Raw genomic sequence first — 24,060 nt, 5'->3', positions numbered from 1 at the left:
GTTGAGGGAGAGAGGGGGGAAAAATGGGATGGGTTAGTTCCTCTTCCTCTTGGTAAGGCTGTAAAAGAGGGCCCACAGAGATGTAAAGGGCCCCTGTTGTCTGCTGGCAGCACCCCGTGCCCACTGCAGAGGAAGCTGTGGTGCAGCTGAGGCTAGCAGGCTAGCTGCCCTCCCTGACTGCAGAACAGAGCAGAAGGGAAAACTGGCACTGAGACTGCAGTGTTGCTGCTACTGCTACTGCTGCTGCAGAGCTTCATTGTGTTCAAGCGTCCTTCCTGAGCATTTCCCTTCTGCTGCTACCGCTGCGTTGGTAGTTCGACTGACGTGCACAGGCAGAAAGGCACAGAGAGGGAGGGGAGAGGTAGGGAGAGAGGAGTGATGAAAGGATGAGGGGGAGGGATGGTGGCTGGTGTCCAGATAGAAAGCCACACCCCTCTTTGCTCATATGAAGGAAAGAGAAAGAGTTTAGTTAACCCTTCCCTCGCTACTGGAGTTTTCGCGCAACCTTGTCTTTGTATGACTTTTGACAGCTCGAAAGTCGCACTCGACTTAAATGAACATGCCTGCATGAAACATAATCAGATTTTCACTGTACGAATATGCTGTGAGGCTGGGAACAGCAGCCAGCTTAGACACGGCAGTATCTGTCGCTCAACTGGGTGATCAAGGAAAGACCCTTGCTCGAAAGTGTATTTGTGTCCCAGATGTTGCGCTAATCAAAGGATCCCACAGCTGCAGCCCTGCCTGCCTGTCTCGATAAAGTCTGTGAGAGGAGGAAACTTCCCCTTCATCCACATCCTTCCCTCGTCTGTAAAACAAATGGCTCACAAACACACATACACAATCCATGCAACATCACCAAAGCCCCTAATTCTGGGTACACGCTTCCTCTGCACACAATCAGCACATACATAATTACACGCAGATTGTTTCTCCAAAGGAAATGTAGCCCCCTTCTCCGTTTCAGTCTCTTTCCCACAGCCCACACTACATTAACCTAAACCCAAAAATATTGCCCTGCCATGCACAAAATGAAACATACTCAGCCACACTATGTCTTTTTGGGTTTTTCTTTGAGAAACTAGCCTTTTTTTCCTTCGCCTTCGATGTGTAGATACGCTTTGCAGAGCAAAGAAGTGAGCAGCGGCAGCCAGAGGTCAAAGGGCTGATCACAGAAGGGAAGCTTTACCCGCACGGTGACTTCGGGGATGTATACTGTGTACATGTGCGAGAAATTTAATATAGATTGGCATGTGCACATTAGTGGTTATGGACCAATTCAAAAGGAACCAAACATGTGGCTCGCATCAATTATTTTCTGTCTTGATGTATATTACAGCATGCCATGTGTGCAGCTGACACTATTCATAGTCTGCCAGCCAAATTGGGTATTACAACAAAAGTGTCCAAAAAGAAACCAACAAATCCGAAATGTCTCAGTGATTTTTACAGCCACGCGGGAACCACAACTTAAAGCAGGAAGTTGAATGTGGATTTAGCCGATTTTGAAAGAACTCCACAAAAACTGCTTTATTTGTGTCCTTTCGTGTAGCAATACTGACGCGTTCATGCTGAGTATTAACACAGGTTTTACTGTCCAGTTCAAAAAAGTCATTAAAGGTTAATCATTCAGTGATAGCATGGAAAAAAGGGGCAGTCTGTTGGCGGTGGCGGTGGGGGGATTGATGATTGTTGGAAAATGAGAGCAGAAAAGGAAGGACAGCCATTGATAAGCTATGCTGCCAACAATCATATCTGTTACAAGTTTTCTGAGATGAAGCATGATTTGTAACTTTCTACAAAGCTCTGCTTGGCTGCAACATTTCACCAGCGCCGTCCGCCTCGAAATCACACGCTTGCAGTTTAGTTTATTAAATCAGCAGCTCAGTCGGTGTCGACGCTAACGCTCTGCTAGCTACAATAAGTTTGCCTCAGGATTACTGTAAGCCCCTCGGTTACAGTTACAGTAACAGTGTCAGGGTTTTTAGGAGCGGCCGAGTAACTCTGCGGTTGTCAACAAGAGAGCCGTAGATTGACCACAACCGGTCAGAAAAATCTTTGTGACATGAGTCACAGCAACTGTGGTACACATTAACAGCTCGGGAAAGACAGCAGCTCGACTTCTTGGGAAAGATTCGCTCCCAGATAATTACTGAGTGAAGCCTTTCAGTGCACTGTTTCATCTTAAGGGAACTGCGTGTACACCATATAATATTTTTTTTAAAGTATCAAGTGGCGATTTATTGTTTTTTGAGCATGCTATCAGAGCATGTAACTGACAGAGGGGTGTACTGGAGAGTCATTCGTAAAAGAAAAACAGAGTGGCAGTTTATATAATCCCTCAGGCTGCCCAGTTGTGTCTGTGTGCATGCATTTGTACTGTATTTAATACACTGTGGGGCCTGAGATCGGTTCACACAGATAAGGTGTGGGGATTCGCCTCCTATTTGGGTAACAAAAAGCTCATCTTCACAAGGTAAAACATTAAAATTCTTTAAACTTTCTGCATAATATTAGGTATATCAATTAAAATTTAGATTCCTGGTAGGGGCAGGGTCAGCTTAGTGATTGTGGTCACTGAAAGATCTCAGGGCATAAGTTAAAGTCAGTGCCATGTACTGCTAAGTGACATAAACAAGTCTGGGCATGTGTATAAGTGAGTCCATGTGTGAATGCGTGCTGCACCTTTGTCTTCCCCAGCTGCCACTCTTTCTTGTCTTTGTCGTGAAGTGTGAGAAGCTCTAAGCAACTCTCCTTCTCGTCCTCTGAGCGGATTTTGTTTGTCAGGATCATCTTATACCTGCAAAAAAAATAAATAAAATAAAACGCATACACCACAGATCTTCTTTCCTGATTTTTTTAAACAGTTTTCGACTACAATATTCAGCCAATTATCTCAGTTTTATTGTGTGCACATATTTTTCCAACCTGCTGTAGAAGTCCTGAAAGGTTCTCCGGACAGGGAATCCAGCCCTGCGAATCTTTACAGTTTCCAGCATCCCAGAGTACCTCAGCTGGTTCAGGACAACGTCAGGATCAAACTGGTTGGCCTTCTGTATTTGGTAAACAACAAAACATGTTATTCATCTCAAATAATAACAGTAAGACATATTGATGCCATTTTTTTTCCTGTTATGTGTTCTATATATAACCTTCCTTATTGTAGGTAGTGCAAAATGTGTTGCCGCTAAAACCTGCAGGCACACCTAGTCAAACAGTTTTACTGCTGAGTCGAGTTAAACTTGAACTAAAAAGTAAATTACCATGGCGAGGACTATCATTTTACATTAACAATCAGGTTACTGAAAGGAAAACGCACACCACTGGCGAGAGAAACCTGAACAGTGTTGAGCAAGACATAACCAGACGGAGTTGCCTTTTCTTTGAGGAATAATCAGCCGCATTGTTCACAGTTCTGTGTTACCAGTAATCCTCCGGCCTACTTATCAAAAAGGATCTGTGATGTCTGCCGCCCTTCTACACAAGCTGCCTGATCGCTGCTCTCCACACGAAGGCCATTTATCACCCAGAGGGCACAGAGTGCTGGATAAGCCCCACACGACCACAGCATTCCTCGATGTGTCAATCTAATTACAGGCTAATGCTACTACGCATGGAAACAGGCATACTTACAAAGGCACACGCACGCTTTGCATGTGCTCGTGCTCATAATCAAACACACACGTGAAAGGGCAGCTCTCCGCGCTCTGAACTCTGCTCTTTAACGGAGGATTTAGGTGGCTTGAAAAAGGTACGAAATGTTGACTTGCTTGAGTGAAAAACAAGCTGACCCTTGCCTCGGTGACATTTATTCTAACAAAAGCAGGAGCATGGAAATCGCATAAATACATTCTTGGTGTGTGCGTGTCTGGATGCATTTGCATGCATGTAATCATGTCAGAGGATTGTGCATGCCATGCCGTCATATTGTAGGATTAGCAGAGGCCCGGCTTGTTCCATCTTGACCAACCAAAGCTAGGTAAAGGAATACAAGACAGAGCCAATGAGAGCAGGGGACACATGAGACAGAAAGGCAGGGAAAAAAAGGAGATGGGTGAGGAAAAACAGACAACAGAGCAGTTTCCATCCAAGCAAGCAGGCAAGAAGCTGTGGAATGACGTATATGGAGTGGGAGGTTAAGAGTAGTGAGGGAAGGACAACCATCGCTCTGTGTACAATAATAACAGTAAGAAGGAGAATGTCCCTGGATTACACCACAGTCATTCACAAGGAAAACAAAGAAGCATGATATAGCTGACACTCCAACTATCTAATAAACGATAACACAGATTAAGAAGCAGCTTGCAGTTCTGTGGTAAAGAGCAGTAGGAGAGCACAGGACTAGTAAATAAATACCCCGCTAGCTAGACCGCAAATACAGTTATGTGGTCTTATCTTGGCATTCCACTGGTGCAGCCAGATCAGCGGAGCATTAGCCAAGCTGCTGCAGCTGGAGTGGCCAGTACTGACCTTTGACCTCTGGCAAAGAGGCTAAAGTGGTAGGAATGTGCTGGTACACAGCCCTTTTATTTGAGGAAGTACAATGAGAGCCTTTGCACCAATGTTTGTTACTTATGAACGTTTGTACTTGGAAAAAAAAAAAAGAGAAATAACTTTTCAATACGGATCATTTAAATGACTTTGAGGCAAAGTGCGATTACGATGTGGGAGGCATAAGAACATAAACACAACAAGACTAAATATTAACCCCAAGCAGTGAATAACACCGAGGAGGTTTGCCTCCACAGGCGGTGACCTTGAGAGGAACTTTTTTTTTCTTTTTTTATGCGATGAATAAAAATGACATGACTTACCTTGTCCATGTTAGGTTTGATGCAGCGTACAAAAAAGGGGTTGGAGGCACTTAGTGTGGCCATCAGGGAATGGAGAGAGTCCTGAAAAGCATCAAGCACAAGAGCATATTACTGCTTGTTTGGTTTTTTTGGTCTGCCGAACAATATAAACACTTGTCTCACTGTTCTGTACTTTGTCTACTAAGTATAAGTGGGTTGTTATTAAGGTATTGGTGTACGCAGTATTGGTATAAAAATAAGTAAAGGTACTGAGTAAATGTACTTTGGTACTTCTCAACTCTTGCAGGATTACTTAGACCACATTTATCATAAGAGACACAAATGTATATACCAAGCCACACTCCAAGGACCCCTGAACCTCACAGACTCCTGTAGCCTCATTTTCCTTCCTGCCTCAGACAGACTGTCTCCAGTAAGGCCTGGCCTGGCAGAGCTGAGTGTGATTGGCCCCTGGTTGGCCCCTCTCTGCCCAGCCATCAACCCTAATCCCCTGGCTTTGGGAACTGTAGGCCAGGGCAGCCAGCCAAATCCTTCTCCGCTCCTTCCCTCCACACTACAGTTAGAGCATGCTAAGCTAAGTCCTCCACTCCACCCCCTCCTCCACCCGCAGCCCAGCTCACAACAACATATTTCACACAGCCCATCACCCATCATCCACTGCAGATCAAGTACACATACGGCATTCTCCTCCCCATCTGCGTCTCCAGGATTTCAACCCTCTGTTCTGCATTTACGCCGCTGCACTTGCACTCACCATGCCAATATAAAAAGTGTAGTGTTAAGGGTTAAGTGATCACCACACGCAGCAGTATTTGGGAGACAACTGGCTCATTGTTAGTGTAATGACGCAATCACGGTGTCATGTGCATAGAACTGAGAGAGATATTTAGGTCTGAGGAGCTTCAGTCTCACCCTGAACTGCGAGCTGACGGTAGGCTTGCGTCGGGCCGTGCCCATCTTTAGGGTCTCATCTCCATTTCTGCTGCCAACACGCTCAAAGAGGTCGTAGATGAAGTCAAGCCTGCACAGACGAGTGCACGTGATTATAGATGCATGAGCTCAATCACATAGGTGTGCATTCAGAATAAAAAGGAAAAGAGCGTGCCCTACTCACCTGCTGTCTTTGAGAATGAACAAGATGTCATCTCTGAAGGTGTCTCGGTTCTTCTCCAGGATTCCACGCACATCATAGAGCACCTGAGGAAATGAAAACCAAAAAGACTGAGCGTGTTTAGATTGAGGAACAGCATAGGAGACATAGGAGTTAGGATACAAAGAAATAAGATGAATACAGCTGTTCAAATGCACAGTGGATGGGAACAAGTTATGACTTCGCTGCATTAGCCAAAGATATTTAGATATGCATGATCCAAAAAAACAACCAGAAAAGCCACTGGCTATTGTGTAATATTACAAAGACATAAAAACAAAATGCCAATAAAAACATGAATAATTTTTGCTCCATGTTCAAAATTTGAGGGAAAAAACCCCCTGAATTTATGAGTATGTGCATTTGCAAATTCGTTCTCACTAACTTTAAAATACAAAGTACCGTTTGCACCTTTAAACTGCATGTTCTACGCTCACGAATGCGACACGAGTGATTTACAGCGACTATGAATATCCGTTTGAGGCTTGATGTAAATAAAGATAAGGGAGCAGGTGGCGGTGGGGGTGACTCGTCGAGCTCAGTCGAGGGCGTCACCTGTTGTGTCCCGTTCAGCTCTGCGGCATTCCTAAGCTCACCCTGATCCACAGGGATACACTCAGAGTTTATGTTTGTTGCAGACACACTAATTACACTCCAGTGCAGCTTTAATGGAATAATCTCATATAGGACGCTCTCTGCGTCACTCAATTTCAGATTCGTTAACTCAAACAGTAAACCAGGGGTGGTCTCATGATTCTAAAGCAAATTAGGTTTGTCTGGAGGAATTACAGTTTAATGCAATACGTTTGCATACAGTAACAAACTGAATACAGTTTACTTATATCCAACACTGCATTTGGACTATCAATAAACACTTAAAGCTTAAATATCAGACAGTAAGTTTTCTTGGACAACTTCCGTCTGTTTTTCAAATTATCTGTCTTTCTCTGGCACCGAGCAGATAATCCAATCTGTGGGAAGATGCTACGATTTCCTCCAGAAAACTCAGCAACATTTCAAATAACAAACAGGGCTTTCAGAGAGGCGAGTATACTGTCTAGAGAGAGAACAACTGGCTGCCCTGGCAGCGCCTGTCTTCTCTGGACCAGGTCATTACCATAGTCATCCTTGCCAGGCTTGTGACTGAGCCACCCGGCTTGTACTAAGGAGACCTTGTCCGAGGCAGGCTTCATAAAGCCATTCTTTATATGAAAGCGAATCTTTCTACTCTTGCTCCACATTACATCCACTGTCCCACTCAATCACTGCAATTGTTCCCTTGCCCTGGTGTCTTTTTGGCCTTTCCTACACTCACATCAGGAGTAACCTCCCTCATCTTGCAAAGCAAAGGGAGGAGAAGACGATCATAAAGCAGCTTCTCCTGACTCAGGGAAAAAGACGGCGGAGGAGGTGTCAGGCATCAACATCCTGAAGCAGATTTTGGCCGGGAAGATCCCACTGTCCGTCCAACAGCTACCTCACGTCCCCGAAACTAATAATTCAGGGAGCAAAAGAAGCTGGTGTCATGTGTGTATGTATGTGTAAATGTTGTTAAATACCTCTCCAGCATAGTGCTTGATGCCAAACTGGTGATCAGTTACTCTTGGTTTGACATAGTATGGGTTTGTCTGGGGAGAAAGGACAAAAAGACAGATTATAGAAATTATCTTGACATCCACTCATGTAGTTATAAAGAGATTACGTAGCAGACACTGTGCACTGAATCCACCAAGACAATAAAATGCCATTGCAATGTGACAAGCTAAACATCAAATATAACATCAAAGCACATGAAGCAAAATAATACAAGGTCACGTTTATGAATAGCAGTTACACAGTTACAGTTTAATCATTTAAGGGCAAAGTTCACAAAAGCACCTAAATTTTCATTAATGTGACTGTTGAACAGTTAGGGTAATGTTGAGTGCACATGGTAACAGCTGAGTTTTCAGTCTGTGTCCAGATTACAGTACTTTGTGAATGCTTTGTGTTACCGCGATACACCAAAAATTCTCTTCTTCTATAAACCATTTGAATTATGTCTGTAGCACAAATGGTAACAGAGTTATAGTCATTTAAAAAGCCGTTGTAAAATGACCTGCTACCAGGACAGTGGTTAAAAAAAACGCCCACGTTCCATTGAAACCATTGCCGATGAGGCTTCAGCGAATAGTCGGTGGATAAGCTGAAGCACCAGATAAATCTCTCCGGTCCTTTTTTTTTTTACTTCTTAATGATTTTTCTTAATGACACTGTTCATCTGCTGTTGGTAGTGATTTTTTTCTAGGTCTTCCACCATTAGCATGTCTCCACAAGATATGCTAATAGCTAACAGAATTTTGAGGCAACAAAGAGCTAATAGCCAAGCGGCTAACAGCTCTTTGTTGATCCCAAAATTCTATTTTTGAGCACGAGCCTGTGAAACTGTGCTATTTGTTGTCAATTTTCTTGTAGATTCAAATTAAAAACTGAAAACACATTATGTGCTTTTTATGACAGTGTGGTACATTTTTTAATTGCTTCCTTGCTAGTTGTCGGTTATGTGTAAACACAACACTTTTTCTTCCCTCGAGTTAGGTAGAGGTTTTTTTTATGGTTAAATGATTCATAGGTCAGTTTGGACTGAAAACGAGTAAAAAGCAGCCAGTGTCCAAAGAAAAACTTCGAATGACCTTCAGAAAGCCTGGAGAACTATTGCTCAAGACCACTTTAAAAAAAAAACTACAAGAAAGTCTGTGTGCGTCGAAGCAAAATACAAAGAAATGAAGGGTAAGTCACGAGACTTTTCACAGTACTGTATATAATGAGTTTCTATCTATTGTGCTGAAGATACTAGAACCTGAGTTTCCAAACTAATTAATAAACAAATCAATCAAAAAATACAACGTACTCGCTCACATGTGTTGATTCATTTACGTTGTTTGCAACTTCCTTACATGATGTGATACAAACATCTTCTGCTCTAATCGCGACCTTAAAACGTAACACACGGATCCGCACCCAAGCAAACACCTCAGGGCGAGGTCATGCGGTTCTTAAGTCTCGCTCTGTATCGTTCTTGTTTTTTCCGTCAGCCATAGAAAACTCTTTTCTCCTGCACACAATGCTGGTCAGACCCAGAGAATGGCTGATCACATTTCAGTATTATTGTGTTCATGTGCCGGAGCGCCCGGGGGTGTGTACGAGTGCTGCACAGACATTCAATGCAACAGGCGATTCATCAGCCAGGACAGAGGTTTAACTCTTTGAGGCTGTCTGAGCTGGTGGGCGGTGAAGGCATTTCCCCAGCTGGGGTTAAGAAGCTTTGGTGCACGGATATGGGTCATTTTTATGGCTTTGCTGTCTGTCGGGGAGGGATAGAGTGTGCTGCTGCATGTGTAAAGGAGCCATGTAAGTTTTCACGTGTGCGTGTGGACTCACTGCGTGTCGACTGTGTAGTTTCTCCAGAAGGGTGTAGTCGGTGCCTTTGGGGAAGCGACTCTCCTCATTGATAAGAGCCAACATGCCCAGTTTCTAAAGGGGAGACAGACAGAAAGAGAGAGGGAGCAAAGAGTTTGAAACACACCAAAGTCATGATGGAACTAGTTCTAATCCCATTGGGGCACATCTGGCAGCTATAACAATGCATACAGGAAACAGCAATGTTATTCATTCAATACGCTTTTTTTAATTGAGAAAGAGAGAGGAGGCACTGCGCTCAGCAGAGCAGTTTCACGTGGTATAATGAGGTAAAATCAGACAGATATGTAGGGATAAAGTGGTTGTAGTGTAGTGTTTCCTCCAAACTTGCCAAGTTTGTGATTTTAAACCAGAAATCTTTCAAACACTTATGTAGAGGCTCAGTTTTAACGTCATTATAAGTATGGTGGTAAAATAACACAAATTCATGCCTTACTCTAACCATACCTCTAACCGCTGACTAGTGTACATTACTGTGCAAACAACATGCAAAATGAGACTATATAATGATAGACTGCGAGATGGGAGTCAGTGTAAGCACAGCGTGGCGTCTGGGTCAGCCCCGCTCTGGCTGGTGGTTAGCGGTCTGTCCTGGTGATGACTTTGCTCTGTCAGGGTCTGACTGTCTGTTACCTTTTCTATGAGATCCAGACACTCAGCGTTATCCATCCAGTCTATGGCTTCCCACTGGATCCCCTCCCTGTGAAGACAAACACCCACACAGACAGACACACCATGTGTATACATAAACATCAACAACCAGGAAGACACAATGGCAGCATTATCCAGTGTGAGCATGTGATGAAATGAGCCATGTCCAGGCTGCTGGCCTATTGTACCAGAAAACAACTGGCTGCGGGAGAAAGTGAGGCATTTCCAAACGTCTGGCAGTTTGCCTGTATGATCATGAAGAGGCTCAACCCCCATCCCCATGTGTGTTTGCGCTGTCTGCTTTTTCCACTGTATGCATCCATGTATGATGTTAAGCTGTGCAAATACATTGTTTAGATATGTGAAGGTTTCTGACCTGTTGTACTCCAGCTGCTCCAGGGAGAAGATGTGCTTATTGAAGTACTCTTGGAGTTTCTCGTTCGCGTAGTTGATATTGAATTGTTCAAACCGGTTCACCTACACAATGGAAGAACATGCTTTCGGTATACTCTCGGAGATTTAAAACAAAAAAAAGCACACACTCACCGGCCACCTTATTTAGTGAATTTGTTCAATTGCTTATTAGCGCATGTTTCTAACGAGCCAATCACATGACAGCTACTCAGTGCATTTAAGCATGTAGACATGGTCAGGATGACCTCCTGAAAGTCAAACGATTCACTTGAAGGTGATTTAAGTGACTTCAAAAGTGGTTTTATGGTGTCAGACGGGCTTGTCTGAGTATTTCAGAAACTGCTGATCTACTGGGATTTTCCCACACAACCATCTCTAGGGTTTGCAGAGAATGGTCGGAAAAAGAGAAAATATTCAGTGAGTGGTAGTACTCTCAGAGGAGAATGGCCAAAGTGCTTCAAGCTGATAGTAAAGCAACTAAAATATGCAGGGTTAGAGTATCTCTGAACGCAGAACAAGTCAAACAGCAGCAGGAGACTTCACTCTGAGTCACTCCTGTTGTTAAGAACAGGAAACTGAGGCTACAGTTTGTGTGTGCTCAACAAATTTGGACACAAGATTAGAAAAATGTTGCCTGGTCTGATGAGTCTTGATTTCTACTATGACATTCAGATGGTAAGATCAAAATTTGGCATAAACAGCGTGACAGCATGGCTCCATCCTGCCTTGTATCAGCTTGCTTAAGGCTCGGGATGGTGGTGTAATGGTGTGGGGGATATTTCCTTGGCATATTGTCGTTCTAGGAAATTGTTAAATTGCAGATCTCGTTATCAGTATTAAAAAAGATGTAATACTCTCAGTGCAAGTGTGTGCTACTACTGCAGATATGACTCATGTTTGTAAATCCTGACTGAGCTATAGGACAACATCTTTTGTCAAATGCACGTGACTAAAAAGTGCACAGATAAGGAAGAAATACAAAATGTAGCAAAATGCTTTGTTAGAATATTCATTGTGCTGGTATTCTCACAGTAAGAATGCACCAGAGAAGATAAGTTATCTGCAGATTTAAACCAGGATTTAATTCTTTTGGTGCTTTCACCTCAAAGTTCTCAAAGCCAAAGATGTCCAAGATGCCAATGGACTTGAAGTTGTCTTTCCCTTTGATCTTCTGGTTGATCCTCATTATGATCCAGGAGAAACACTGGGAATAAAGCGCCATGGCCACCGAGTCCCGCGAGTCCACGGCCTACGGATCAGGGAAAAAAGAGATGGAGGGAGTACCATGCAAACCACGTCAGGCATAAATAAAAAGGAGGGGGGGGAGAGGAAACTGCGAACTGTACCCTAAACACAACATTTATGACCACACAGTAAACATTTCATCGGTTCTATCAGGTGGCGGTTGAAGAAGTTAAAAACAAAAGATATGTTTGGACTGCTTGAATGATAGTGTGTGTGAGGCCTCAGTTCCATAAAACAAATAGTGGCTTGAAGACAAAGGTGTGTTATGTCAGCGTCTGTCTGCAGTTGAGAAGACGTCTGTTTTCACAACAGTCGGTGTTTTTTATCGCCTACATATCTTCAGAGTGACGCACTGCACTGTAACATTAGAAAAATCCAGTGGAAACAACGGCAAACTGGAATAAAGCGTAAAAGTTTTTTTTTTAAAGTATTTTTCTTTTAAAGGAAATGACACCTACAGAAAAATCCCAAAGCCCACCCGGCAGAAAGAGGCTCATGGTGGCAGGCATCCAAGTTCACTTGGAGATTTATTTTAGCTGCTTAGTAGTTTATATTTCCATTCCACTAAATTTCAGAAAGAGCTGATGTTTTGTTTTCGGTACAATGCTTATCTGACATCTATTGTTTAATAAAAGTAAGATTTTACATAGAAAGAATGACCATGTGCCCTTTTTTCTGACTTCAGGTCCATTTCCCTGACATTAGATCTTCACAGCTATCCCTCAGGAGGTAAAGCGAGTCATTTGTTAACTGGAAGCTCCCACAGCCCACATGTTGCAGCATCCTTGGGCAAGATACTGAACTCTAAGGTGCCCCTGATGCATCCACTGGAGCATGAGCGTTACATAAAAAGTGCTTGTATGAGTGTGTGTGTGAATAGCTGAATGAGGTTTGTAGTTGAAAGTGCTTTGAGTGCTCAGATAGAGCAGAAAACTGCTCTATAATTACTGATACAGTTTAAATGTATTTAGCTTTTTTCTGAATTGTTGGCACTTTTACTTCAGTAAGAGGCCTGACGGAGGCCATGTGCTAAACTCTTGGTGTCAAGCTTTGTGCATTCATGGGCCACATACAGCACATACAGGCCGGATTTGTTGGCCAGACCCCTGAAAACGACAAAGAAGTACATTCTAAAAACCTTCAAGTTAAATGAACCATCCATTTACAAAACAGATGACGAACAGTCTCAGATGCCCTAAGAAAAATAAGAATGTCTCAGTGTTTCCACATTAAGCCAGCGTGCTGTCATTTCGAGGAAACTGTCCCAGTTCACAAGAACACATCCACAGGACTCCTTGGCCTTCGCATCTTACATCAGTGTAATGTCTTTGTCATTAGTAAGGCTGTGAAACCGATGAGTCAGCCCTCAGGCTGAGGATGAAATTAGCAGTTCGGACAAGGACTCTCATGAAGGATTCATTCCTAACGTAAACACAATGCTTCCTTCTAAAATATAGTGAAAAGTTTCAAAATTACACCCTGCTCCTCTGCAATTTTTACACTCTGGATCCAGTCTGCTGGATCCTTCAGCAGTCTGGTTCTGGCCTACAGGCCTTGTGCTTGGCATAAATTCACAAGTAAAGACTAAAAATGAAACTGTCCAAATCATTACTCAAACTAAAACTGATGAGAAGTCCTGTGGGCTTTTTAGGTACACGCAGTTTCACAGAAGAACATGAAAAGAACAAAATTAATAACTACTTCTCAGTGGTTTGCAGGACAGATGCTACAGTGTGAACAACAACAAAAATCTACTTCCCATCCACATTTGAGTCCAGGGTAATTTTCTCCAGCTGCCACTAAGGCAGCTTTACAGCCTGTGTATGAATATACAAAGCCTGAGCTTGCCAGCTACACTTCCTCGACAGGTATTGTGCTTGATTTAAAAACAAAACAAGAGTGCGACCGTGTGTACTTTATTCAGAACCACAATGCTCCTGGGCTTTTCAGTAATCCATCACGCCCGGTCACCTCGTACGACTACTGGGAGCGAAAGGAGCACTGCTGGCTCCAGGATCTCCGTCACGGGGGTGAGAAGAATGGCTGCTTGTCCAGGACAAGGGGTGGGGAGGGTATGGGGGGGCCTACTGCTGGCAGTTGTGAGGGGGAGTGACCCCTGGCTGTTGTGAGAAGAGGTCTTTCTTGCCGACTCTAGGTCTGGAATAATGAACTCTATTAAGAGGCAAGTTGCTTCAAAGGCCAGGCAGAACAAGCAGCAGCAGGGTGACAGCACAAGACTCTTTGTCTGTTGATGAAAAGCTTTCTTGTAGCTTTCGTGTCCCGGTGATAATAATAAAGGTCCTCCCTGCATATTCGCTGACATTTATGAGCATGAGTGGGCCGACGGGTTGAGCCCAGCCGAGAAGGGATTGTGGCATGTGTGTTCTTGTGGCATATGGTGAAAAGCACAACACATGCAGATGAAAACTTGTGCAATGTTTACAGTATTACAGATGTCAGCGCAGACATTAGAAGCTGAGGGAGACACAAGTGGATTTTTATGCCAGCGTCTCAGTGCCTGGCTGCACTGCCTCCAGAGGAGAAGACTCTTACTTCACCCCCAGTCATTGGTTCTATTGTGCTTTTGACTCAGATCACTATCACGATGACTTTATTGTGCCTGAAATCTGGCAGACAAAAAGCAGGAAATGGCTGGGAGTCACGCAAGGGGATCTGGAAAGGCATGTGGTGGAGCGCGTCAGAGAAAATTGTGTGTGAGTGAGTGTGTGTGTGTCACCAGGACAGGAGAAGGAGAGGGTTGAGGACAAATATGGATCCACTGCATGATTAAGATTCTTGACAGAGCAGGGTGCCTGAACTTAAAAATATACGCTGAATTTTGGGAAGTGAGGTTCAAGTGCTTCGTTTCTATTTCCGTGTTAACTGTGTGATTCATGTAATGAGCAACAGAGGGGGAAATTGGGCTGGATGTGTTGTTACCTGCTCCACAGTGAGGGGGGAGCAGATCTCCTCTCCTCTGAGGATCATGGAGCGCTGGGTCAACACCTCCGACAACTGGAAGGAGTCGAGGCCGAGCAGCTCGCTGACGTTACTCACCACTGAAACAAACACAAGCACACACAGATGTACACTTCAGGGTATCTATCACTTATGCAAACAGTTCAGGTGACTCCTATTCATGTTAAACAACAGACGTGGCATATACACAGCAATCCTATACCATCTGCAGGAAACTCTACTCTGCAGGCTAGGCTGTAGTGTTGGCAGTCACCGTAGTTCACAGGTTCTTTGGAAAAGAGGTTGGACACGGCAAACAAAGGAGCCTGAAGCTCATGTTACAGCCTGCTTGGCGCTCTGTCTGCTGGTACAATGTCAGTCAAACTCAGGGCCGTGAGGAATACTGCAGAGCAGTCCAAAATCGCTGATAACCCAGTTCTCTGCTTCAGAAATTTCACCAGAAACAATTGGACTGAGTTCATTTTGGAATTTTTTTTAACTGCTTGATAAAGCCTGCATAGTTTGTGTATTTGCTTTCAGCACTAAAACCACTGCTTGGATCATTTTTTTTTTCATAAAAGAATTTCCCTTTCACTAAAGTCTAATAAAGGAATCAGCAAAAGAAAAGAAGCAGCAAATAAATAAACAAATACAAGTGTAACACGCAGTTCATACACATTGTACCGTATCTTTCTGTGTTTGAAAAAATTCTGTTTGAAAAATTTCCTGTGTTTGCATTTGTTCATCTAAGGTATGCTGACTGAACTGTCTACAAATTAAAGAGTGTGATTTCTATTTTAGCTTATTTAGCTGAGGCACAGTGGTGGGGTGGTTATCACAGTGGCTCCTCCTGCATACCCTGACTCTGAATTAGATCAGCAGAAGAAAGTGGATGGCCTATTTGGCTGTCCCTTTTTTTTACTTTGAAAATTATATAAAAAAAGGTTTCAAAACCTTTTTTTACCGTAGAGTTAAAGCATTTCCAGGGTTTTTATACTGCTTTTAATCTGTGTAATTCAAAGCTTCAGTAATATGGTTCACATTGAGAATGTGTCATCAAGAGCACACACCCAGGAAGTGACTCTGTGGTGCCGAGAGACTGTCGACTGAAACTCGACACCTTGGATACCAATGACACACAAAGTAACCACTGGCATTACTAAGTGCACCGAGCTCAACTTTGAGGCAAGCAAATGAAGCAACAACAGACCAAATATTCAGTAGTGTGTTCTACACAAATTGATACATGTACATAAAGTTTAACACACCACCAGATCTTTTGTGATTTTGGTATCAATTTCTTTTTCTACCTCCTTTGGAAGTTATCTGAGCTCCACCAGCAGTCATGAACTCAATGTTGCCCATCTGGAGGACTGCCGAAAGCAGCTTGAACACGTCCCTGATCTCCTCCTCATTGAATTCCATCACTTTCAAAGCTTCCTGCAACACAAAGTTATAATAAGGAATCCTAAAACAAATTAAATCCATTAATTAACATGCAATCACCTACAAACCAGACCCAATGTGAGATTATCAAATAATAAGTTCACCCAAGGCTCATGTTCTATGGAAGCAGGTCTCTGACTCATGAAAAAGAGTTACAGCGCCCTCTGGAGGGGAAACAAATGATGTACAAGAGTCCTTTTCATCCTCACCATCACACTGTTGAAGAGCTGCTTGTCGTCCAGACTGCTGTCTTGCACGCAGCCCGACTGGCTCAGGTAGTGATACGACTCAGGACCTTCAGACAAGAGGTACATATCTGTGACACAGAAACAGACAAAGTAGATGTAATAAAACACTTCAAACAGACAACACAGAGATGTCATTTCAGAGATAGCTATTTTAGCTATTTAGTAGGATTAATAGGATTTTCACATAGTAGTCATATGTCTTCACTAAAGAGGTGTTTATATGGGTGTCATAGTCAGTCACAGACTAAAAACCAACCTCTGTTGTCCTTGTCTGCCCCTGCTAACAGCGCGTAGAAGATGTGATAGTTTCTCTCACCGGGATTCTGTCGGACCACGCGGTTCTTGGAAAGACAGCGTGATTAGAAAAACTGCTACAAGTACTTTACAACTGAATGAGTTATTGCGATTTCTTATTTAAACACTGGTGTCATCGAAGAAGACTTGCTGAAGATACTGACTGTATCACAAGCACAATATAAACTTACCTTTTCCAGCAAGTCTGACAGTTCAAAGTTAAGGAAAAAGTTACAGCGACTCGATCATCTGTGCAAAATACAATCTTTATAGTATGTGAGAGTTGATTTACTGTATGAAGGATACAATCAATGATGCAACCTCCCTGGATGTTTCCGTTTTGGGAAAAGTGGAGTTGTATGAACTTCCCGAAGCGACTGGAGTTATTGTTGTACACTGTTTTAGCATTCCCAAAGGCTTCCATGATGGGACTACAGAAAGAATAAAGACAATCAAGCAAATATATTACTATAAAGAAGCCTTTAAAATGTATCCGTTGACCACACACTGCAGTGACGGTAATGTGGATCCAGATTATTTAATAATGTCTGAAACTGATATTTGAAGGTAAGCTCATAACAAAATTTTTGTCTTACCATGCAAATAATTTTAATTTAAAAATCAAATAACCTAAACATTAAAATAATGACTTGCACCTGGGGAGATGTATTTATACAGCACCTGCTCTGGACGAGGGCCTGCTCCACCCTGGTTGTCCTCTCTGAAGGAGGAGTACCTGCTGAGTTTTGACTCATCACTGAAAGAAACTTTAGCAGCAGCTTGGTGCTCTCTGTCTTCCCAGCACCGCTTTCCCCACTGAGCATGCAAAAAAACAGAGAAGATACATAAACGGATCTGCTTGAATCTCTCCATGAATCCATTTTCTTAACTGCGTAACCAGTTCAGAGACGCGGGAGCTGATCTCAGCTATCACAGGGTGAGAATCATTACGGGGCTAACCCAGACAGACAGGTAACCATTCACACTCGCATGTACGGAAACTTTAGAGCCACTGCTTAACCTAACATGACTGCAGGAACCCACGCAGATATGGGGAGAGCATGCAAACTCCACCAAAAGATTTGAACCGAGGATATTCTTGCTGTGATTCGGTCAACTGTATTCTTTACTATGTCTATTCATACAGTATTTTTTGGAAATGCAAGAGAACATTTTTAAGATAGGAGTACCTATTTTGCAAAGGTCAAAGGAAGACTACAATATTCCTTATTTCATATACTGTTCTTAAGATTTATAGTGCAGCCAATAATTTTGCAGGACTCATCCTCACCTGATGAGAACACACTGGCTGTCGTGTCTCTTCCACAGGCAGCGGTAGCACTCGTTGGCCACAGCGAAGATATGAGGAGGCAGCTCCCCCATGTGATGTTTGCTGTACAAGTCGACAGCAGCGCCATCGTACAGGCCTGCTATCTGCTTATAGGGATTTACTGCTGCCAGAATTGATCCTATGTTGGTCTGAGAGCAGATAGATGAAGAAGATAAAAGAAAAGAAATAAAGTCAGAGGATAACACAGGTGTTACGAAAGAACACTAAAATGTATAATTCACTAATCGCTTTGCTATTCATTGAGCTCTGCAGTACAGTTAGTGAATACTCCTAGTTCAGTGGATTCACTGAGTACCTGCATTCAGCAATAGTGTTAAACTACTGCCTATGGCCTAGTTTGCTGTAAGGATGATAATATTTTAGGATCCATTGCTTCTGCTCGGGTAATGCGCTTTGGGAAAAAAGTCCCCCACACACACAAAAGTGTGTTTGTGGGTCATCCTTCCACACAGTGATACTATTCTCCAATGCCATGAAGCCAGGCTTGGCGAATGCTCCGAGATGAGCTCAGGAGATAGGATTTCCGAAGGGATAGCTAATGTGTGTCTGTGGGGAGTGATTATTTTAATAATACCTGGATAATATTTCCGTGGAAGCCCGGAGCTTTACTTTGAAAGCAATCCTGGGGGTGAGAGTAGGTGAAACAAGGATAATAGAAATCCTGTTCTGAATACACGCACATTATTCCAGAGTTTATATGTAATGTAAGTATTATTTAATATTATTAAACATCACCCTGCCCCCCAGTCCTCTTTGTTTGTCCCTGTATAACTTTCTGACCATTTTCCAGTATATAAATATATCCTCCCCCGTTCGAGACTTGTTCTACTTTTCACCGTTCCTCACATTATTTATTCCCAGAAATATTGACTCACAAACCTCAAGTCAGGACTCTACTGGTACACCAATGAACACTTACATAGATGTTGTCTTTCTGATAGCGCAGAAACAGATTGTGCATGATTGCTGCTTCGTGCAGCTCTGCCAGTGTGGACATGTCTTCCACTCCATGGACGCTGCTGGGGTGCATCGGGTACACCATCTCCCTGTTCAGCTCCTCTTTTTGTAGGCAGATCACCTGTAACAGCAAAAGGCACACGTGCGCAGACATATATGTTAATATAAGGTATTGTCAGGCTTTATATGAGCCCATACGTGTAATTGTGCATTGAAGCTGCCCCATTTTGTCTCCTCACAAGAAAAGGAGAGTAAACCACATCGATACCTCCTGCATTTAAAATTCAACTGGGATCCTTTTTTATTTTTTAATAACTGATAATTTAGTGGCATGAACTTTGTTATTTTATTTCTGAAGTAGAGAGTACCAATAAAGTTTAAAACCATTGTAAAACTTTAACAACACAATAAATTACCCCATGTTTACTCATGGCATCTCTAATCACGGCTAACAAAGACAGCAAACAGCCAGCTACATCAGGGTTTGAACAAAACACGTCATGTCCGGGTCACCTTTAAGATGTTAATCAAACTCCTGACAGAACATCAGTCTTCCGCTGCATGCTTTGGTGACAGCTAGATCAGAAATATCACTCAGGAATAACTGAAGTAAAATAAGACAGACTGCATCCCTGATATGTGCCTGTCTCTGCCTGCTGCCAGCATACCAGGCAGGCAGAGAGCCCCTGTCTTACTCATGCCCGGACGGCTCTTTCACGACCTCTCTCTGGGTGAAAAATTAAGGGATGGATAAGATCAAACGGCATTTATATAATGCAAGTGAAAGAGTGAGAGCGAATAAGGTTCTTGCAGCCTTCTTTGGCTATCAGAACTCTAATGCACAAGATAAGAGAGCAGAGAGACCACAACTATGTCAGTCACCTGATGGGAAGCGGTGTCCAGATCAATACTGATGGATAAGAGGCTGTGGCATCCCAATGCACTACTGCCGCTCTCCTGGCATGTTCATGTGTGTCCCAGCTGGGAGGAGACAATGCGTCTCAGAGAAACACTGAGTCAGCAAAGGCTGGCTGATGAGGCTGCTAATAGACTGTAGTCAAACATTTGCGGCTCTGTTGATTCTTTGAAAGTAGATCTAATGAACATGAAGTAGGACTATATCAAATCTTTCCTTTAATGGAGCATGTAAATAGTAGTCTAAGTTTTTGTTCTTGTAGATGGCATCTGGAGTAGCCCCTCTGTTTTAAGGTTTGATGTGATGTGCACTCATACATGGTCTTGTTCATACATTGATTGTAAAAGTGGTTATTTGAGTTTCTGTTGCCTTCCCGTCAGCTCGAAGCAGAACAAGAACACTCTCTGTAAACCCCTGAGATTGTTGTGTATGAAAATCCCATCTGACACCAGCATCAATTCCACATTGAAAGTCACTTAAATCAGCTTTCCTCCTAATTCAGATGCTTGTTTCTAACTTCAGCAGGTCGTCTTGACCATGTCAACATGAGCAGATGCACCGACCTGCAGCCACTGGATTAGTCGATTAGATATTTGCATTACTGAGCAGCTGTCCTTAATAAATTGGCCAGTGAGTGCACATTATACCCTTATAAAAGTCAGCTGCATGAAGATAAAGCATATGACCTGCATTTTCAAGCGTGTCTTATTTTGTAAAGCCCTTTCCGGGTTGGCATACGTTAGAGTCTGACTATCTTAAATAATCACATGTGCAGTTAGTAAATCTTTTAAAAAAATGTCGACGAGGCCGTTTATAGTAAGTAACACAACTCTCACTGAGTAGCCTCGTACTTTTCAGCTTTAGAAAAATAACAGAATGGGTGTATGCTGAGATAAAATCACAACAACAATGTAGTCATCAATGTTTCTGTGGTATTAACGTTTATAAATGAGTAAAGACCTTTGAGAAAAAGCAGTTTGTGCAATGATGTCATTCAGCGAGCAGAAGTTTGCAGATTTGCTGCCAGATGTCCTTCAACATTTGGCTTTAACCCCACCCTCTCTGGCAAATTGGTGCAGATTCACTATAGGGCCTGAGTGACTAATAAATCAGACAGGCTTTTCACTTTGAATACATCCACAGTCAGCATTAGCATTTACACCAGTCACTTAAAGGAACTGACGCCATTTTTAAACACCCGGGCTCTGATGGATTTCTTTGGTTTCTTTTTCTTTTTAAGATAATTACTGAGACGGCCAAACAAAAACGTGGTTTGAAAAGCGTTTCTGTTGACACTGATGACAAACCGCAGATATCCACAATAACACTGACTGCTCATGTTAGCATTCACCAAATGCAAGTTCAATGCAGTTGGGAGCAGAGTGTAACACGGGGAGATAATTTACCTGTTGGCATTTTTGTGTATATCGGGACATATAGTGACATATAGTGGGTGTTTGTCTCCGTGTCACATTATCACCTTGTTTCTGGTCTTCTTTAAATAACTTGGAGCTCAGATTTCACAGAGCGAGCTGCAGGGACTTTTTCCTCCCTGAAACATCAGAGATGCCCAGGGGCAAACTGAGGTGAAGTTTTTGGCATCAAAAGGCTTCACATTCCCCTGTTTTGCCCCACTGTGGTCTTGGTTTCATTGTTGGTTGCTTTCCTGTGAGAGAAGTTTGAACTTTCTCCTAATAGCCACAGCTCATCAATATTTATCGTTATTAATTTGTTTTCAAATGATTTATCGACTGCACGAGTTCCTCTTGGGGAAAAGATAAAAGACACCTGAGACGCATTGGCTTGTTTGCTATTTCTATTTTCCTCCTTTCAACAAAACCAAATTAAATCACAGCTTGAATTTATTGTTAAATTTGTCCATTTAACATTTTTAAGTCATAACCTTTCAGATGAGACATCCCTGAGACAATTATCACAACGCATGTTCCACAGAGGGGGCAGCGTCACTGCTGTTAATGATTGGAGTGGTGTAATGATGGAAACTATTTCATGCCACTTACAACGACATGATTGATTAGCAAAGCTGTCTGCGGTGCAAATTGATCTTCTACAAATGGAGGCTGGTGTATGCACAAGAGAGCTATGATGCTGGACACACGAGCAGCACGCAAAGCAGAAAATGCAAAAAGCAAAAAGCCCCGGTGTTCATTTATATGATGATTATATGCAGGGTACACCCTGGTTGGGTCGTCAGGTTATCACAGGGCTAACAGACAAAGAGATAGAACAGCTATTCACACTCATATCCAGACCTACTTCCAACTTAGAATCACCTTTTAACCTAACATGCATGTCTTTGGGATGCAGGAGGAGGCCGAAGTCCTTGTGGAAGGCCTGCGAGGACAAAGGGGAGGCATGCAGGCTTCATGTAGGGCAGGGACTTGAATCCAGGACCTTCTTGCTATGAGATGACAGTGCTAACCACTCCATGTTTCGTTTAGTTTCTCTCTTAATTTAACCTAATGTCCTACACAACTCAGTGAACAGACATATTTTACATAATTTTTGAAAATTTAACAGATTTAAGATTCAGTGCGGACACATAACTCTACAGGTCATGTGTGTTCTGCATATGCAGGTGTTTTGGGTTTCCATGAACTTAAAGTTGTAACTCTGTTTTATGCAAACTGGAGTAATATCTCCAGTTTGCATAAATCATCATTACTCTGGAGAATTTACTGGAGATATGGGATGGGAACCTCCCATAACACATGTGCCAAAAAGCTGCAGGGGCCTGGGTTTGAGTCCATCTCTCCCTACTTTCCTGTCTTTGTGACACTGTGCTTTTAAAATAAAGAGCTATCCCCCACCCCCAAAATATCAAATGCTTTGATATAGACTAACATTTTGCAGTCATGCCAACACTAATGAGTAAAAAAAAATCTTTATTTTGTTTGGGAAAAAAAAAAAAAAAAAAAAAAAAAAGTGTCATTCACTTCCTTGAGCAGGTTACTTTGTGACAAATCAATCTGATACCCCACGTATAAGGTTAAACGACCTGTTAATATGTCAAGATAGCGATAAAGACATAATGCATCAACATACATTATGATTTTATTGCATTACACAGAACAGCTACACTGTTGAGCCTTACATGACATATAAATTAAACAAGATAACTTCTGTATGTGGGTAGCTGCATTCAGGAACACTGCCATAAGCCTCAGATAGACAATCAGGCTCATTTTGTTTGTCATGAAACGCTGTGTGGCAGGCAGGAGTAGGACCCAAAATGCAGGCGCTCAGACTCAAGGTGTAAACTCAAAGTCACAGCTTTATTGGCTGGCAGGGAAAAAGGCATACAAACTAAACTAAACTAAACTGGGAAATATAAACTTACACTTGACGGAGAGGCACACGAGGAAACACACAGCTTGAGGGACGACGCGACACTGACTCAGAGAAACACAGGGTTTAAATACACTGGGAAGTAACGAGGGGAATGAGACACAGAAGGAGAGCACAGCTGGGAGAAATCAGGACTGACGAGACAAGGGAGCAAAGCAGGACACATTTACATAAGACACGGACCTTCAAAGTAAAACAGGAAGTATGACAGAGACATGAACTTGGCACAGTGGAGACAGCAACTAAGAAACACAGAGACATAAACCATAAGACAGAGGACTCTAAGAACCGAAAGACACAGAGGGAAACTCAACATGCAGACAGACTACACAGAACAGAGGGGACACAGAAACACGAAGGGCAACGGATCGAAACTAGAAACGATACAACTCACAAGCACAATACTACAAAAATCATAAAGAATTAAACATGCTGGGTCAGGGGACCCAGGACCCTGACAGTTTCCCATCAACTGAAGACATGATATTACATAATTGTCTGCAAAATGTCCTCCATTTCTGTTGACTCATAAAAAAGTGAGTTGCACTTTTGCAAGAAAACCTCTTTATGGTTGATTTTATTTGGTAGGCTGAGCAGAGAAAGAAGATTATTTTGTTGAAGGCCAAGCTGTAAAATAACGAACATGAAAGAAATTTAATGAAAAGTTTGACCACTGCGGCTGTACTTTTTGTGTCTTGCAAGCCCACAAAAATTTGGCATAATGTGTGCATGAAATACAAATAAAAGTATATGAATAAAATCAGACACTCATCGGTTGAACAGATGAC

The 24,060-nt window shown here is 42.6% G+C and overlaps 1 protein-coding gene across 1 annotated transcript in view; it reads right to left on the bottom strand.

Annotated features, from left to right (window-relative positions):
* The window catches only part of myo10l3 (myosin X, like 3), a 57,562-nt gene that overhangs the window by 13,363 nt on the left and 20,139 nt on the right, over window positions 1-24,060 (bottom strand). Inside the window, exons 3-21 of the mRNA XM_039600191.1 lie at window positions 18,950-19,108; window positions 17,971-18,158; window positions 17,361-17,495; window positions 16,986-17,110; window positions 16,871-16,884; window positions 16,642-16,726; window positions 16,347-16,453; window positions 16,002-16,131; window positions 14,674-14,792; window positions 11,591-11,737; window positions 10,451-10,551; window positions 10,057-10,123; window positions 9,385-9,477; window positions 7,524-7,592; window positions 5,929-6,011; window positions 5,727-5,835; window positions 4,815-4,895; window positions 2,929-3,053; window positions 2,686-2,800 (exon numbers count right to left, since the gene is read on the bottom strand). Coding sequence (XP_039456125.1) covers window positions 2,686-2,800; window positions 2,929-3,053; window positions 4,815-4,895; window positions 5,727-5,835; window positions 5,929-6,011; window positions 7,524-7,592; window positions 9,385-9,477; window positions 10,057-10,123; window positions 10,451-10,551; window positions 11,591-11,737; window positions 14,674-14,792; window positions 16,002-16,131; window positions 16,347-16,453; window positions 16,642-16,726; window positions 16,871-16,884; window positions 16,986-17,110; window positions 17,361-17,495; window positions 17,971-18,158; window positions 18,950-19,108 — 2,052 coding nt within the window. The remainder of the gene's footprint in view (window positions 1-2,685; window positions 2,801-2,928; window positions 3,054-4,814; window positions 4,896-5,726; window positions 5,836-5,928; window positions 6,012-7,523; window positions 7,593-9,384; window positions 9,478-10,056; window positions 10,124-10,450; window positions 10,552-11,590; window positions 11,738-14,673; window positions 14,793-16,001; window positions 16,132-16,346; window positions 16,454-16,641; window positions 16,727-16,870; window positions 16,885-16,985; window positions 17,111-17,360; window positions 17,496-17,970; window positions 18,159-18,949; window positions 19,109-24,060) is intronic.

This window comes from Oreochromis aureus, linkage group 16, assembly GCF_013358895.1.
Source record: "Oreochromis aureus strain Israel breed Guangdong linkage group 16, ZZ_aureus, whole genome shotgun sequence".
NCBI classification, from domain to species: Eukaryota; Metazoa; Chordata; class Actinopteri; order Cichliformes; family Cichlidae; genus Oreochromis; species Oreochromis aureus.
The sequence above is the reverse complement of the archived record's forward strand: the minus strand, read 5'-3'. Positions and strand labels throughout refer to the sequence as shown.